The sequence below is a fragment of the Solanum dulcamara genome, chromosome 7 (assembly GCF_947179165.1).
Source record: "Solanum dulcamara chromosome 7, daSolDulc1.2, whole genome shotgun sequence".
Classification (NCBI taxonomy): domain Eukaryota; kingdom Viridiplantae; phylum Streptophyta; class Magnoliopsida; order Solanales; family Solanaceae; genus Solanum; species Solanum dulcamara.
In genome coordinates this window covers 4,799,570-4,818,456 of record NC_077243.1, presented here as the reverse complement: position 1 = coordinate 4,818,456, position 18,887 = coordinate 4,799,570, and the positions used below count along the sequence as shown (strand labels likewise).

The following is an 18,887-nucleotide window of genomic DNA, read 5'->3' as shown; positions in this document are numbered from 1 at the left end:
CTTATTTATTCCTTTAGTGTTCATTGCATAAGTAAAATTATTATTTTAAATGGTGCTTGGTGTGGAGGGTGCACTACGTAAAATCAGACTTCAAATATAATCTAGACATGGGAGATGGGGCTGGAGGCATTAGGGGTGGTAGAGATGGACGCTACGGAATAAGGGTAAAGATGCATGAGATGTGTTCAACAGTTGTAGCATATGGACTATTGTATCAATCCACATATACTTTATTAATGATGGAGTGTAGATCTCATAGGTTTATTATAAGCTATGCACTTAGAAATGTATTGATTATATGATAGGTCTACATATTTTGATTATCATTGAATATTTAAATATCCAAGTTTTCCAACGGTAACAAAGTACAAATTATAATTTTTTTCAACGGTTTTTTTGGTGTATATAAGGAAGGCTATCTCATATTTTTTTCCCCTTCATTAGCTCTTTCATCTTATTTTAAACAAATCAAAACGTCTCTTTGTTTACAATGTCTCAAGCATCTCAAATATCCAATGCAAAAAAGTCTTATATTTGTCATTATGGTTTTCCTGCTACGTTGAGGACATCACACATCGATACGAATCCAGGATGATGATTTTTTAACTGTGCCGTTGGCGTATGTTCTTTTTTTAAGTGGCTTGAAAATAATTCATCAATGAGCAACCCATCAAAGTTGTGTTCGAAATCCGAGGCAACGAATTTTCAAGGCGTTGCCAAATTTCAATTGTTAGAAAGGCTTCAGAACTCCGAAGAAAATAGAGATCTGCTAATGACTTTACTCAAAGAAGTCGAAGATCAAAGAAATCACTTCAAAGGATTGCTAAAAGACACTGAAATAGAAAGGCATCAACTAAAACAAAGGTTGATTTTGACGGAAGAAAAAGAGAAAGGCCTAAAAATTATATTGTATGCTTTGTTGTTGGTGTTTGCTTTTTGAAAAATTATAACAGGAATGTAGTAGTATTGATTAAATAAAAGTTTTCAAGTTTAAATTGTTACACTATTAAATCTTTTATTCATGACCGATAATATTATAAATCGATAGTGATGACAGTCTATTAATACGAAGTCCTATTATGATAAGACAACGCAGTCTAAAATATTAAACATACAATTTAAAGTCAATAATTGACAACAATATAATTCTATAATACAAATAAGTAAAAATCACAAACTATAAAGAAACATAAGACATATTCATAAGTAATCTGGACCTTTTTCATGATATTTCCAGCAAATTGGTCCATCAAAATCAATCAATTCCATCATTCATAAAAACCTAAGCATAACTAAAACTAATCAACCATAACAAAAACTAACTGAAAATTCAATTATAACAAAAACTAATTGTCCAACCAATGTCACCTATGAACACCAAAAAAATATCCACAAATTCCAACTATCCAAAATCAACTAATTCATTAAAAACTATAAGCAAAAATCAACTAGTTCATCAAAAACTATCATCCAATATACCAATCAAAAACTAACCAATCATCCATCTAAATTGCTTGTCTTCTCACCATTACCTTCACCATTTACTTCATCATTGATTTGCATAACAATGCTCATCACATCCAATGATTTTTCATCAGTATTTTTTTTAAATATTTTTTTCAATTTCTGCCACATCAGTGGCAACACCTACATTTTTTTCTTCATTTTCTGCCATATCAGTGGCCAAGCCTTCATCAAAAATCTACTGGTCTTCATTCTCTTTCAACTTTTCCTCTTTTTCTTTATTTTCTTCTTCACCTGCTATCTTCTTTCTTTCATCAACTATTTGCTGGTCTTCATTATCTTCCAACTTCTCCTCTTCAATTTCTTCTTCTTTTTGTTTCTTCTTCCGTGCCACTTCATCAACTACTTCTGCAAAGTATTTGTCCACTGCTGCAAGGTGTTTATCGACCACTGCATCTTCTTCATCAACTGCTATTACTGGTGCAATGTCTATATGCACTGTATTGTTTTGAAAATATTAGCAGATTAAATAAAATGAATTAGTTAATAACAATAATGTAAAAATTAGTTTACTTGAATCTTCCTCTTTTTTTTTTGATTTTTTCATTCTCCGTAATCTCTCTTCTCATACAGAAGCAACAATCTCCATCATTGATTACTCGAGTATGGCAACACGATCACGCAGACTCCCATTAGATGTACTTGATGCATTTTTCTATCCACTAGAAATAGAAATATTACAAGGCTGGACAGGATTGTGATCATCCTTATATTGATCGTTGATGCTCTCGATGGCTGATGTAATGACAGTCACACCTTTCAATTTGTTCTTCAAGTCATTGATGGTCGCGTCCTTCAACTCATTCGTATATGGGTTAAATGTTGTTATATATGTCTGTTTTATCTCATGAGTTGTCGGGGTAAGGTATGGATACACAATCTACAAAAAAATATAAATATTAAAGAACATTCACTAGATAAAAAGAATTGCTAGCTAATAACAAATAAACTGACACCTTCGCACTTTTTTCTTTGAAGTTTAATGGATCACCTTCGATTATGTCATCGCTTTTAAATATGTGCCATCTAAATAAACTAGGAATGGACATAGGAGAATCCAAGGACTTTCCAGCAACTTTTCAAGATGAGGAAAAGTCTCATATATCCAAACCTGAAATCAATAGAAGTATAAATAAGTACACTGTGTATATGAAGAACTACAAATAAATAATGGTCTTTAATAAATCGATTACATGATTGATAGTAATTATCAGAAATGTCTAAGAAAAGCCATACAGTGCATATGATCCATTCTTCTTTTTATTATACAGATCACTCTGTTTCTTCAAATTAACTTTCCTCTTCAAATATGTCAATGTTAACTGAAAGGACTCTTTGCCCCATGGATAACTTTTGAAGAAATCTAAATCATTCGCCATCTTGATGTGGTTTGAATCCACAATTTTAAATGGATCATAGGCAAGCAACACCGAGTGGACGAATCAAACTAAAGGGAACTTCAATTTCTACTCTTTACTGAATCTGTTACTCTGGATTAAACTCATCAACTTTTTAGCAGTGATACTCTTGTTCTTTGTTACCTTGAAATAAAAATTTGTCCATTTTGAAGGACTTTGATTGACTAGGGTATGCTGAGCAATTTAGCTCCGTAATCAACGCAATTTTTTTTAAGCCAAAACATGCAGGCTTATCATCCACACAAAATCACATCTCATACAATTGTTTATTATTTTTCACACATCACAACAACATATAATCAACCATATGTCCATTGAACTTGAAAAAATCTAAAATATGCCTCAAATGTCCAAAGCAAGTACCTTTAAAGTCTTTATACAGTTTTTCTTCAATCAGAAGTTTTCTAAAGACACGATAAATTGTCATCCGTGATCTTACAGAAATCTTCGCTGGAAACGATCCTAGCTCATCTATCCAAGTCGATAGATCATACAACTTACCAGAAATATATCTTGCACAAGTTGGCAGGGATAGGGGATCATCCTCCTCATCTTGACTGTGGGTATCACTACTATTCTTCTCATCTCCACTATCACTTTTCCTTTCAGTAGACTCAATATTATCACTAGCCTGGGCATTACTGTCCTGATAGTTATCAATTTCTTTCATTGTCCCTCCTGATTCTGAGTTAGACTCAATTTTTTTGACTACGATTCTTTTCTTTTTCGAACTTTTCAAATCTTCTTCAGCCTTTCATTTCTTAATTCTAAAAGTAACAGAAGCTAATTGTTTAGTGCCGCCACTGCTGATTTTAGCCATGCCTTACTAATCTATAAGCATAAACAGATTTATCGACCACTAATCTATTAACACAATCAGACTCAAATATAACATGCAAAATCAATAGTGAGAGCAGTTCCAACAAAAATCGACAATATAAAAAGAAGAAATACCAATAAAGTCGATCAAATCTCAGCAAACATTTCAAGGGGTCAGATTTTCTGTAGATTTTCACCATGTTAAGCAAAACTCGAACCTTTACTACACTACCATAGTTTTAAAAAAACAACCAAATAGGGCTAAACATTTTCGTAAAACTTACCTAAGAAGAAGATTTAACTTACCAAGGGGAAGAAGATTTGATTTTTTCTCCTGTAGCGTAACCTTCTGATGCAAAACGAACCGTCTTTTATTTCTCCAGTAGCGTAAGGGATGATGAAAACATTGATGGAAAGTAGCATAAAGAACTATGATGGAAGGTTTACGGTTCCAACAATGGAAGGTCGAGAGGTCTATTTGGTTGGAGAAGAAGGAAAGAACTTGTGTTTTCAAGAAGGAAAGCCTTGGAGAAGATCAAAGGGTCGGGAAAACTTCGAGATAAAGAGGAATTTAACTGAAAAGTATGTGAAAAGTTCTGATATAATATTTTAAAATAGAAGAATAATATTTGTTTAAGTGTATTGAGATTATAATATACTTATATAAATTTATATTTTATTCCTAAAATTTTAAATTGTTAAATAAACTCATGACGTCACAAATCTTTTTATCCACAAATTTTTAAAATGTTAGAAAATTCCATAACCCCACCAATTTTTACTTTATTTGCACTCTAACCTTAAAAATTAAATGAAAAAAAAATTAAATGGACATTAACTTATATAAGTATTAAAAGTGGATAGCCATCAGTTACTGCACGATCGTATACTGAGGTACTCCCTGCCGGTTGTTGGAACGACGCGACTTGAAAGGGTATTCACAAATCACAATATCACTATTACATACTATATGCAGGTCATGGAACTAATTTGAATGGAATTTAAACTCAATGAACAGAAGGTGTAAAGAACAGGCGACAAACGTGGCCTAAAGTCAAATATAAGTAGTGATTTTAAATTTTAATATTTTTTAATAAAATTTATTATAGTCAATCTATTAAATCTTTTTTAAGACATAGAGTATTATAGATTTATCAAACTTCTAATAATTATTTCTTTCTTGTATGAAAAATTAACATTTAAAAAAAATAATACTCAATATTTTTAAAATAATAATATCTATAACCTATTATTGCTTAAAAAAATAAGGCTCCTCAAATTAGAAGGCCAGGATTAATATCTTTTTTTTAGGCTTGTCGAGCCGCTCCTGATAAAAGAATATATTTATACGATCATAGGGAGGCGGCATTAGACAAAAAAATCCGTAAAGAGTAAAAAATATGTCGTTAAACAAGTTGGTACACATTATTTGACCTTATTAACCAAGTTGCAATCTTTGTCTCCATCAATTACCCCATTCATTTACGAAACTAATTACACTGCGCAGTATTCATTTATCGTTTCCACTTTCCAGAAGCATTTTTGTTTTGGACACATCACTTCAGATATTTTTTTAGTTAATAATATAGTAACATTTTTACTATCAAATTATTATTATTTTTTTGAAAAAACTCTGATATTTGTTATATCGACTTTGAATTTAACTTAAACTTAAAAATTAATTTACAAGAGAAAAATTGCCCAAAATCATATAAGATAAGAAGAGTACCCACGCATTAGTGACTAATATGGGATATTTTCATCCATCTTCCTCGCATGCCCAGATATTATCCAGCATCAGAGGTCTAGCTCTGACAGTATATATAATAAATAAAACTTAATCTCAAAAATTAACTCAAAAAATAATAATTAGATCTTATAAATTATAAGGAATCATTTTCTCATCAACCCGTGATGTGAAAATATCTTCTTTCATCAACATTTAAAAAGTACGAAAGAATAACTTGTTACGATTGAATTATGGTGACGGTAAAATTCTGTACTATCGACCACATATGCATATGTAATGCCAGTCCATTTCCTTTAGTTGATTTTCAACCAACTATTTTATCACCCTTAAAGTTAAATGTTATAACATATTTAATACCTAATTTATTACTACGTACAGTTAGACCATTTGTCGAGTTACATGCTGTAATTTTGCGTAAGGGTCATGCTAATCTGTTTTGTTACAATTTTATCACAACTCCCCTCCACCCCTACCCCCCCAAAAAAAGGAACTGAAGACTGTGGTTCTATTGATGGGGCTGCTAAATGTGAATCTAAGGACATTACATGTCATTGTCGTTTTGGTAATATCATAGTGTTTTTTTTTTGAATTACACTTATCAATATAGAATTAAGTCATTTTATTTTAATTATGGATGGTTGCTTGCCAGTTAATGTTTTCTATTGTGAACCCAAGTTGGAGGAATTAAAATTGGGTTGTCCAAGAATTTAATAGGTCACCTTCTAAATCAAACGGATAAAATAATAGTTCATTTTCTAAACACGGGCGAAACCAACATTATGATTATGGATATGGCAGGGACTCAACAATTTAGGTTCAAATTTCATACTTTTATTATAATTTTATTAAATATATATAAATAATCTATTTAAAATCTAATAAACAAAAAGTATTTATAATTTATATTTAATAAATTAAAATTCTTATTCTGCCTCTATTTCCAAAAATAGGTAAAATTTATGATGACCCAACAGTAAAAAGTGAATGTTCAAGTTAAATTAATGGATTAGGTGAATGAATTATTGAGGCTGCTGATTTGACTGAATTATAAGAGGTTCTTGTACCTAAGCTGACATATTAAAACATTACTATATGGTTGAAAAATGTGGTAGAATCCAATTTTATTGCGTCATTTATATATATATATATATATATATATAGGGTTGTACAGGACAAACCGATAAACCGCATCAAATCGACAAATCAAACCAAACCGGAAAAAAACCCGATTAGTGGTTTTGTTTGACTTGGTTTGGTGTTTGGAAAAAAAAACCCGACCATTATAGGATTGCTTTGGTTTTAACTAAAAAAAGTCAAACCGAACCCAAACCGACCCGATTATAGATATACTAATTTTAAATTATGTTATACATAAAATATTTATTAAAATGTAATTTATAAATATTTTTTAAAATTTTTTCATAATTTTTATTTTCTTTCTTACATTTATATTTGGACTTGAGAAGCTCATCTAAATAATATATAAAAAAATTCATCTTATAAAATTATATTATAAAGTTAAAACTTCAAATAGTGTTCTGCGTCCATCTTATATGTTGATATTTTGTACTAGAACTCTTTTTAAGAAGCACTGCTCTGTGCTTTTTATTAGATACTATAAAAAACCCAAAAAACTCGAGAAATCCGAAAAACTCGAAAAACCCGAGAAAAATTGATATCAAAAAACCCGACTTTTATTGGTTTGATTTGGTTTATAAATTTAATAACCCGACACAAATAATTAGGTTTGATTTGTAAAAAATCTGAACCAATCCGGTCCATGTACAACTATATATATATATATTATTTTTGAAACAACACAAAATAGAGGAAGATATTTTTGTCATTATACCGAAACAGTTATGAAAAATCCTATAACGCAGTAGGTAAGAAAAGTCCTTAGAACATTTGAATGGAAGGTGACAAAAACATAACCGTGTTCCCAGTTAGGACACGTGTTAAATGTAATTCTTTGTACATTATCTTTGTAGCAACTTGCTTTTTCATTCAACAAATATTGTATTTGTCATATTGATCTAATTTCATAACCCATTATTCATTTTTGCCTAACAAATCTTTTCAGTTTATCCTTTGGATCACATTTTTATCGAGCTCAAAAATGCATATTATATTAATTTGCCTAATATTTAATAAAAGAAATCATTTTCCTCTTTCATGTTAATGTAAAATTTACCAAAGACATTTTTACTTTTTGTTAAAGAAAAAACTTGTCAATTTAAAAATATATCGATCTTTCTTCGTAGCACACCTTCATTTTATAATGTGTTTCACATTAACATGTATTGCCCGGAAAAAAAAGAAGGGAAAAAATGTCTTATAAAATTTCTTACTTTATTCTCTTTTATCTTCTTTACAAGCTTGTCATTTTCCTTTACTATCCATTCTCGGCTTGCCATGTTACAAAATCTGTGGATGAAACTGATTTTGGGAAAGGTTCTAGTAATTTTCTACCACATTAATTTTTCACCTTCCAAAATTGTAGAAACTGTGAACCACCCTCCATGTTCCACGTATGTTTCTTGAATTTTGTGCTCTGCAAAAAAACCCGGATGAAAAAAATAATGGCATCCTGAGTATATATTAAAAAAACTAATATATACGCCTCCATTTTATATTACATGACCCATATTATAATGCACATACTAAAACGAATAAATGAAATAATATATATATATTTTTAATATAAGAATCAAATAAAATAAAACGGATCAAATATAGTATGAGTATTGCTAGTATATATATAGGCTATATATCAACTACTTTTGAAGTTCTAGAACAAAGAATTCAAATGTATGATACTTTACACTGCAATTATATGACGAAGACACATCTAGTCTGAACGCTGCAATTTTTTGCTTTTGAAGTTCTCTTTAAGAATTAGTCAACACACATGGAACAATAAATAGATTGTTTTTGTAAAAAAAAATAACATACTCAATTAAAACTTGTTTTCTTCTTCTTAAATAATTCAAGTTAAATTGTCTTTGAGTTCGAGAAGAGATCTCCAACTACCTAAGGAATCTGGTTTTCTAGTTTATTCGTGAAGAATAAGAACTAATTATAAAGAAGTTTCTGATCTAGTTTAAAGTAGGTAGTTTCAAACCGATATATATATATATATATATATATATATATATATATATATTTTTATCAAACAATGATTAAAAAGAGTCATAATATGAGCTCTCTATTTATTATTCCCTTAAACATAACAGCACAATTTGAGTGAAAAATGGAGAGAGACAATGAGTTTCTGAATGGATCTTAATTACTTCATCAAAATATCAAAGAAATAAATAAAACATTACTTTGTAGGTGTTTTGGACATGCGATATGAAGCCATAATTTTAAATCAATATTTGAACATGCGAATTTGTGATCATAATTTCATAATTCAAAGATGAAATTCTCAACAAAAAAGAAGAAGCATGATTTAGAACTCTAAATTTTGTTTTCAATTTTTTTAAAATGTAAAACTTAACTCATAAGTTTATATTTTTTTTTTAAAAAAATAATCCATATTTTAAAATTTTACAAAAAAATAAAGACTTATGTTCGACGTGAAGGGATTATCGTACTATTTAAAACGGTAAAATAACTAGTTACTACTATTGTTGACTAGTGTATCTTTATAAAATTATGTGTATTGAAAGTCTGTCAACGCAAACATTTATTTTATAAAAGATATATGGAGATATGTGATTTATTAATGCATCGGCTTACGATATTCAAATATATATATCTTGATTTGAACTATGCTTTGCTCATGTAGTAAGATTATATAAGAATTGGAAAAAATTTGATAGTTTTTATAACTTGTGTGAATTTTTCATGTTTATGATAAAAAAATACATAAAACTTAAAAAATCTAAATTATATATCCAAACAAAACTTTAAAATTTCAAATCAATTTATTTGTAGGAAGATGTTCCTTTGGTGGATTTTGGACGCAACTCTTGTCCAGAGTTTGTTAAGTTAAATCGTGTTGTTGGATTGTTTTATCCTTAAAGGAGATAAGTGAAGAAAAATAATATTGAACTAGCAAAAATTTATTATAGTAGACAGTAAACTTGAATCTTAATAAAGAAAAGCAAACTATAAACTATAGTTATTATGTAAAGTAGTAAACGCACTTTAAATAGTTAAATATATGTATGTGTTTGTGTTATCGATCAGCACAAAATAGAAAATTGTAAAATACGCACGTTTGTCAAGAACAGTAGTCAAAGATTTTGCACAAGATTATCAATATTACTACTTGTTTACGTAGAAAGAAGCGTACAGTTGTTTGCTAAATCTTAGCCAAGAAAAAAAAAGATCAATTGCGTACTGTAACTGATAATCTAAGTGGGATTACACCAGTAATAAAATCAACTGTATGCGACTCGTCGATCGACCATATTAATCACATCAAATTCATATTGTGTTTATTTTATCGATGATCACTAGATTTTTACTTTATTAGACTCATATTAACTTAATTTTCCCTTATGTATCAATGAATTAACTTAATCCATTTGTCAGACTAAAATCATGCGCATATGCTAAAATTTGAATATAATGATGATCATTTACGGGAAAAAATTGACAGTGAGATTATTGGTTAATTATTACTTAATTGTTTACTTAAACTTACAATGTTGTTAGTCAATCTGATCAAATACGCAACGGAAGTAAAATTTTGTTTTACTTATTTCTTATCTGAGTTCACTCTGTTCACATGCATTTCCGCGTGCCGTCAGTGATTTTATAATTGGGTCAGATTATTATTAACGGGTTATTTAATTTTTATAATCCTGATGATCACTCACAATTAATGTGTATTATTATCATATCAAAAATTCTATCTTTTCTTTTTATTCTGATTTTTTTGAACAAAGAATAATATTTTGAGATAATAACTATTCCTCATCCACTATATTAAAAATAAATTTCTATTTTTATTTGTCCAGTTTGAAAAAATCAATAAATAATTTATCACTTAATTTCTAATTTACCCTTATTATTAACTATAGTCATTTTCCAATACATTTTTTCAAAACATTAAATTTTTTATATTCTAATGATAACATACTAAACTTATTACTGTATTTTATCAAATACTACTTCTTAAGAAATGTGCCAAATTAAACATAAATAAATAAAAATAGATAGAAATAATATTAATTAAGTAAATTACTAGATTCTTATTATTTTTTCTTATTAAGTATTCCTAGGTTGACTAATTCATATTCCCCCTCTTTGTTCTTCTTCTTCTTTCTTCCTCCATTTTGTGTGATTTTGTCTCTAATCTTTGCCACTTGATGCCAGAGCGATGCCTACCTGTTTATATTTACTAGTGTTTACTAATGTTGAAGGACCGATTCAATAATACACATCCATGCTGAAAATTAAATTCCTTGAATTTTCAAGTTCAACCATATGCACCATTATTAAAGAATTACTCCCTCCGTCCCTATTTACTTGTCAAATATTTTCTAATTTGATTATCTTTTTACTTGTCATTTTGGATAAATCAACAAAGAACAACTTTTTTCTTCCTATTATATCAACTATTTATAACATTGAGTTAATGTCTTTAAAAAATAAAGCGAGCAAATATGTTTAAAACTCTATCAATTAATAAGGATAAAATGGTAAACTCACTATACTAATAAATATTTTCTTAATAGGTGTGCCAAGTAAAATTTTAACAAGTAAAAAAGGACGGAGGGAGTATATTACTAGGTAGATAAATACCTTTAAATGTTGTATTTTCTACCAGAAATTTTACGGCAGATTGATAAATAAGGTGGAAAAATAGTTCCTTTTCATTTTTGAAATAATTAATTATAATCATATTATATGGTGCTTACGAATTAAAGGTTTTCTTTCAGAAAATAAATTTGGAATTAAAATAATATCTCCTGTTCGAAACTTTTAATAAGGGACAAACTTGTTAATTATTAAACTTTCCAGATTGCTACGCTAAATTATAAATTTTATCTATAGAAAAATCAGCGTGGGTCGTTACGGCGAATCTAGTTTAATTAATTGATGATAACATAAGTCTTGTAATAATTATTTGAATAAAAATAATAGAAAGTGTAAATAAGGCCATGCAATGTACCGGTGGAATAATGCAATATTACATAAAAATATTTTTCTTTGGTCAAACATAGACCAGCTTCATTCATTTTCCTAGCTCTCTCCTTTTTTTATTTTCTTTTTTCTTTTTTAATAGAATGCGGCTTCCTTTCGCCATTATATATAAAGCCCAAAGTTGAACGCCTCATTTGTAGAAGCGAAGGTATAACGACCACTTCTGAGTTCTGCTTGTAAGAAGAAATCCCAAACCTTTAATTTGTTTATTGAATTTTAGTCTATGGTCTGAAAATCCAAATTAGATTACTAGAGCTTTTGTAATCTTTTTCCTTTTTGTATAATATCCATATATACTACTGGAATATACCTCTTCCTCCACCTAACTTTGCTTCATTTTGAAAAATTGGAATTCCATTCATTCATTTCTTTTTTCTCTGAAGAAACTATTATAGCAATGCAAAATTCGGAAAATCATCACCCACACCACCATCACCACCACTCAGATACGGAGATTATAGGAAATGACAGAGCGTCGTACAGCGGTCCTTTAAGCGGACCGCTGAACAAACGAGGCGGCAAAAAGAGCGCGAGATTTAACATACCGGAATCTACAGATATCGGAACTAGTGCCGGAGCGGGCGCCAAGTCCAATGACGATGCTTACGTGGAAATCACTCTCGATGTCCGTGAAGATTCCGTGGCTGTCCACAGTGTAAAAACTGCCGGCGGCGCTGACGTGGAAGATCCTGAGTTGGCTTTATTGGCTAAAGGTCTGGAGAAGAAATCTACCTTGGGATCTTCACTTGTCCGAAATGCTTCTTCGAGAATCCGGCAAGTGTCGCAAGAGCTCAAGCGATTGGCTTCCTTAAATAAGCGCCCAATTCCTACGGGAAGGTTCGATAGGAATAAATCAGCTGCTGCTCATGCTCTTAAAGGTCTTAAGTTCATCAGCAAAACTGATGGCGGCGCTGGATGGGCCGCCGTCGAGAAGCGGTTCGATGAGATTACTGCTTCCACTACTGGCTTGCTTCCTCGGGCCAAATTTGGAGAATGCATAGGTAAATTAAATGAATTATAGTCACAACAAACAATTATTTCGTGCTGAATACTTCATCTTAGTGTTACTTTCGTGTAGTTTTATTTTCTTCAGCTTGTTAAAATGGAAAATGAAAATCAATTGTTTTTAATGTTAGGTATGAATAAGGAGTCTAAGGAATTTGCTGGAGAGCTATATGATGCGCTTGCTCGGAGGAGAAACATCACAACGGATTCCATTAATAAAGCACAGCTCAAAGAGTTCTGGGACCAAGTTGCAGACCAAAGCTTTGATACTCGGCTTCAGACCTTCTTTGACATGTAAGGGTTAATTATTAGTTACAGTTCAACATTTATCCATAAATTAAGCATCTCAGATTCAATTTTTTCAGATCTAAATCGTGTGATGAATTTAATTAATACAGGGTTGATAAAGATGCGGATGGCAGAATCACAGAAGAAGAAGTCAGAGAGGTATTTTTGAATTCTAATTTATTTATTTTATTTTACGTCAGAAACTCGCAATGGCATTGACAAGGTCGCTCCTATATAATTATTTTTTTTCTAAACATTTGTTTTGCGATTTGCAGATTATAGGCCTTAGCGCGTCTGCCAATAGGCTGTCAACTATCCAGAAACAATCTGATGAATATGCGGCAATGATCATGGAAGAGTTGGATCCTAATAACCTGGGATACATTATGGTAATTTGGAGGCATTAATTAGACTAATAGTAATCTAAAATTTATAGTCCTAACTTGAAAATTAACTGTTGATGCTATGACATTCATCAGATTGAGAACTTGGAAATGCTATTACTACAAGCACCAAATCAATCGGTGCAGAGAGGAGGCGAAAGCCGGAACTTGAGTCAGATGCTAAGTCAGAAACTTAAGCACACACAAGAGCCAAATCCATTAGTGAGATGGTATAAGAGTTTTATGTACTTTTTACTGGATAATTGGCAAAGAGTTTGGGTATTGTTGCTGTGGATTGGAATCATGGCTGGTCTATTTACTTGGAAGTATATTCAGTATAAAGAAAAAGCTGCATACCTTGTCATGGGTCCCTGTGTGTGTTTTGCTAAGGGTGCTGCTGAGACACTCAAGCTCAACATGGCTATCATTTTACTTCCAGTGTGCAGAAACACCATTACCTGGCTTCGTAACAAGACCAGATTAGGTGTTGCTGTTCCTTTTGACGATAATCTCAATTTTCACAAAGTAAGTTGATCACTCCTTGATTTCCCAAAAATTTAGCAAATTTTTATCTATAAGACGTCTAGATGGTTAAATTCCTGAGTAGTCGATGGCTCATTACAGGACACTGATTGGTTCATTTTCCCCTTTGTTTAGGTGATAGCAATCGCGATTGCACTTGGGGTTGGAATACACGGACTAGCTCATTTAACTTGTGATTTTCCTCGGCTTCTGAATGCAAGTGAAGAAGAATATGAACCAATGAAGTACTATTTTGGAGAACAACCCGAAAGCTATTGGTGGTTTGTGAAGGGAGTTGAAGGGGTAACTGGAATTATAATGGTGGTACTAATGGCAATAGCTTTTACACTAGCAACCCCATGGTTTAGAAGAGGCAGAGTCAGTTTCCCAAGACCTTTTCACAAGCTCACTGGATTCAATGCCTTTTGGTACTCACACCATCTATTTGTCATTGTCTATACTCTACTTATTGTCCATGGAGAAAAGCTATACATTACCAAAGATTGGTACAAGAGAACGGTTAGTAAAATGTTCAAAAATCTTTAGCATTATTACGATTTTATTTTCATTTAAGTTTTACCAAGTTGATTAATATTGTTTGCTAAAATTTGGATTGATTTTTCATAATGGGCAGACATGGATGTACCTTACTGTCCCACTAGTACTCTATGCTGGTGAAAGGTTGCTTAGAGCATTCAGGTCAAGCATCAAAGCTGTTAAGATTTTGAAGGTAATTCGAATCCGACAAATTGTCGTGCACTTAATAATTATAAGTGAAACTTGCATTTTAGTCCCTCAATTATTGACAAATTTGCTAGTTAATCCTTATGATATTTGCTTTTAATATATTTAACCTTTAATTAATTAAAAAGGATGTAAATCTACCAACGTGATACTAACTAAATCATTTAACTTCCCATGTGTTTTATACATTTAATCCTATATATTATTACTTCACAATTGGGGATTAGAAATAAATTAAATATAATGTATTTTCTATATATAGAAACCCCCCCAAAAAACTTTTAAGTTAATTAAATGTCAAACAAATATCACAGGAACTTAAATTAAATTTACCAATAATTGAGGGATCAAAAATGCAATTATCCAACAATCATGACTTTTTTCACCAACCACAGTGAAGATGAAAATAGCCAAACTAGTTACTAGTAATTGATTGTGGAATTTGTAGGTGGCCGTGTATCCAGGAAATGTGTTAGCCCTTCACATGTCAAAGCCACAAGGCTACAAATACAAAAGTGGGCAATACATGTTCGTCAACTGTGCTGCGGTTTCACCATTTGAATGGTAGGTGAAACTTTTTTTTTTATTTAATTATTAAAATAAAGGAATCAACCCATTATTATTAATATTTCTTATGTCATAACCTTGACCAAGTCATGATATTTCATGACTCAAAATTCATAAAAATATTGTCCCCCTATAATTACTACGTCTCTGCAGTATTTGCTGACTTGTGGATAAACATTAATATAAAAATTTTCAGGCACCCATTTTCCATAACTTCGGCCCCAGGAGATGACTATCTCAGTGTTCATATTAGAACTCTTGGTGATTGGACCAGACAACTTAAAACTGTTTTCTCTGAGGTAATTACTAATTAGTCCTTTTAAATATAATTATATATTCTTTTAGACCCTAAATACTTGAATCAAAAATATCTACTTAAATTTATCTGCATGTCCTTATATGCAACATGTTTTTTGGCGATATATTATATGTAAAAAAATAGTGGAGGCGTGATTGTCCCACTTTGGATTGACAGCTTTAAAAGCCGCCTCTTATATTTTCCCTTTTGTCGTTTTTTCCCCAAAAGTACATGTTAATCCACTATGTTAGTGTTAATTATTGATCTTCCTGAATTAATTATTAGTTATTTTTGGTTTTTGTTAGGTTTGCCAGCCTCCACCTAATGGGAAAAGTGGACTCCTTAGAGCTGACTACTTGCAAGGAGAGAATAATCCTGAGTGAGTACTTTTTCCATTCTATTATCATCTTCATTACATTCACCTCTTAGAGCACACTGATTAAGGAAACATCTGTGGACAAAATGCAGAATTAAATTAAAAATTTCTCCACCTTAATATCCAGAGATATTATCCTTATAATACGAACTTTTTGATAATTTAATACTGCAAATGTAATTAGTTTAGAACTTATAGTGATCGTGATTAGTCAGATTCTGGACTGGTACAATATAACAAACTCGTGGTCACTTTTTTCCTAAAGAATCTATACAAGATTTAAATAGACCACTTCTTAAAGTACTGCAGGGTTGTTGTTTTGTAAAGTTACCGGGATAGGAACAAGGAGGAATAAAACAAAGCTCAATTATTGAATGATATTTCCAAGGAGATGACATATTTGCTTGCAAGATATTTTTCTAGTATAAGGATTTAACATATATCTACAACTTTTTACATGCTATAGAAAGGTTACTTATTTTATTTCTCAAATTACAATTTTCAATCATTATACATTATTACTTGTTATTTATTACCTTTAAAATTAATCCGATGGTATAAAAATGCTCGGATTCTAAAAAATTATTTCACATTTTGTAGAGGATCGACATATACATTGTCCATGTATAGATGTTAAACTGTGTCATAAAACTTTAATTATATAAAGTAGTTAATGGAAATCACATGTGATGATTGGCAGTTTCCCAAGAGTGTTAATAGATGGACCATACGGAGCACCAGCACAAGACTACAAGAATTATGAGGTGGTATTATTGGTGGGTCTTGGAATTGGAGCCACACCAATGATCAGTATCGTTAAAGACATTGTCAACAACATGAAGGCCATGGACGAAGAGGAAAATTCCTTGGAAAATGGACACGGAATGTCAAATGCAGCACAAAATGCTAGCCCCAATATTGCACAAAAGAGGGGTAAATCAGGTTCAGCCAGTGGAAGAAATAACTTTAACACAAGGAGGGCATATTTCTATTGGGTTACTAGAGAACAAGGTTCATTTGACTGGTTCAAAGGTATAATGAATGAAGCTGCTGAAATGGACCATAAGGGAGTAATTGAAATGCACAATTATTGTACAAGTGTTTATGAAGAAGGTGATGCTCGTTCTGCTCTTATAACTATGCTTCAGTCACTTCATCATGCCAAAAATGGTGTAGACATTGTTTCTGGCACGAGAGTTAAGTCGCATTTTGCAAAGCCTAATTGGAGAAACGTCTACAAACGCATTGCTCTCAACCACCCCGAGGCTAAAGTTGGTGAGTACTTTTAATCTTCTTTCTTTTGATTTTCGTTTCCTTTTTTTTCTTCATTACATTATTAGATGGGATAATTTCACTTTCGACCCTTCAATTGTTGATGAACTCTGATTTCGGTCCTTCTAATGAGCTCTTACCCCGAATTAATTAATGTGCTTTTGGTATAGGAAGTATGTCATACTTAGCTCATATTTAGAAACTTTATTACCTCAAATATGTAGTAGTAACGCAAATTTAACACAATACATGTGTAAGCTAATGGTCTAATAGTTAGTAATAATTTGTGAATTGTGTGAAGATCAAAGAGCACATTTTAGTTGCTTTAAGGTTGAATCTGTTTGACCAGATAGCACAATGATCAAAATTAAAACTTGGATATATCAGGGACTAAGAGCATAAATTTCCCTATTTAGATATATCAACTTCCACGTGTAAAAAGAGCTTTAGACTTTGGTGTGTCTTGGTCCTTGTGAGAGTTGAAAAAGCATGTTCAATTGATAAGTTTTTCTTTGTGAAAGCAATTGGCACCAGGGTCATTTTCAAATTCCTGTCATGACATATTGTTGATGGCTTACTCGTTTTCCCCCTTTTTTGACAATTTTGCAGGAGTCTTCTACTGTGGGGCACCGGCACTCACGAAAGAGCTAAAACAACACGCCTTGGATTTTTCACACAAGACATCCACCAAGTTTGATTTCCATAAAGAAAATTTTTGATCAAGAAATGGACCATTAAACAGACCATTAAGAATTCGTCAAAACAGTCAAAACAGCTAAGGACACAAGTTGTTTTTCTAGAATCCACCACCTCTCCCTATTGTGTACAGATAATGTTGCACACCAAGTTGATAAATATTAATTGTGGTTGTAATATTAGTATATTGCAAAAAATAAGATATATAGATAGATGCTGAAGGAATTAAGAATCTTCTCTTGGAGAAAGGCAGGCTCAAGATAGTGGAGTTGAACTTGTTTTTATGGGTGCCACCAACCACTAAATTGGATTTTACAGTATAATTGCATAGAGGAAGGTGGTTGTCATCATTGTTTTTATTGTTTATTTTTTGTACTCTTTTACGTGGTGGAAGAGAGAGTCAACTAGCCACCTACTTAGTAATTATTGACCATGATATGTGAATGTTTAATAATTTCCAGTAATAATTGTAAACTAGGCCTTGTATAAAAGAGTTAAATAGTTTGAATACCATAACTGAATGCTATAAAATTATTCTTTTTAGTAGGATGTTGATGATATGACAATGTTATTTATCTACCCCCTTCACCCATCTCCCTACAAATTGAAAAAAAGGAAAGAAAAGAAAAAAGAAGGCAGTGATAACATGGATCTTTCGTTTTATTCCAAGATGACGTGTCCTCACCCATGAAAGCAAAACAAAACCTTAAGAATTGCTTGGTTTGCTTAAAAAATAAGAATCCCAATATAATCATTTACACCAAAAGATACTCAAGCATTGTGCACAAAATCGAATTCAACAAAATTCGGCCGGAGGGACACGCCTGTTTGTTTTTCGTTTTAAGATCAAAATGTGTAAATTTGAATTTAGTATGATTCTTAAGAGAGAGTATTTAAATTTGAACACTAAATCATTAATTATTTGTCTTCTCTACATTTAAATGTATTCCCATAATCATATACCAAAATGTAATTGGTCATGGGACAGATGGAATTAGCGGATATTGATGAGTGCTTCAACTTGAACTCTATATTATTTATTTATGGCTAAAGAAGTTAAAAA

The 18,887-nt window shown here is 31.3% G+C and overlaps 1 protein-coding gene across 1 annotated transcript; it reads left to right on the top strand.

The window, feature by feature from the left end:
- Positions 1 to 11,805: 11,805 nt before the first annotated feature.
- Positions 11,806 to 18,382, top strand: LOC129896421 (respiratory burst oxidase homolog protein C). Its single transcript, XM_055972318.1, has 12 exons — positions 11,806 to 12,674; positions 12,810 to 12,972; positions 13,077 to 13,125; positions 13,242 to 13,355; positions 13,446 to 13,874; positions 14,007 to 14,390; positions 14,506 to 14,601; positions 15,064 to 15,179; positions 15,379 to 15,481; positions 15,786 to 15,859; positions 16,557 to 17,131; positions 17,738 to 18,382. Exons 1-12 carry the CDS (start codon positions 12,071 to 12,073, stop codon positions 17,845 to 17,847), a joined length of 2,817 nt encoding a protein of 938 aa, XP_055828293.1. The 5' UTR covers positions 11,806 to 12,070; the 3' UTR covers positions 17,848 to 18,382.
- Positions 18,383 to 18,887: the final 505 nt, after the last annotated feature.

Bases quoted from the DNA above. Each gene is read 5' to 3' on its own strand.
- LOC129896421 (XM_055972318.1), top strand. From the start codon at position 12,071: ATGCAAAATTCGGAAAATCATCACCCACACCACCATCACCACCACTCA. The intron at 15,180-15,378 runs GTAGGTGAAACT...AAAAATTTTCAG, and splicing joins GCGGTTTCACCATTTGAATG to GCACCCATTTTCCATAACTT. The intron at 15,482-15,785 runs GTAATTACTAAT...GGTTTTTGTTAG, and splicing joins TTAAAACTGTTTTCTCTGAG to GTTTGCCAGCCTCCACCTAA.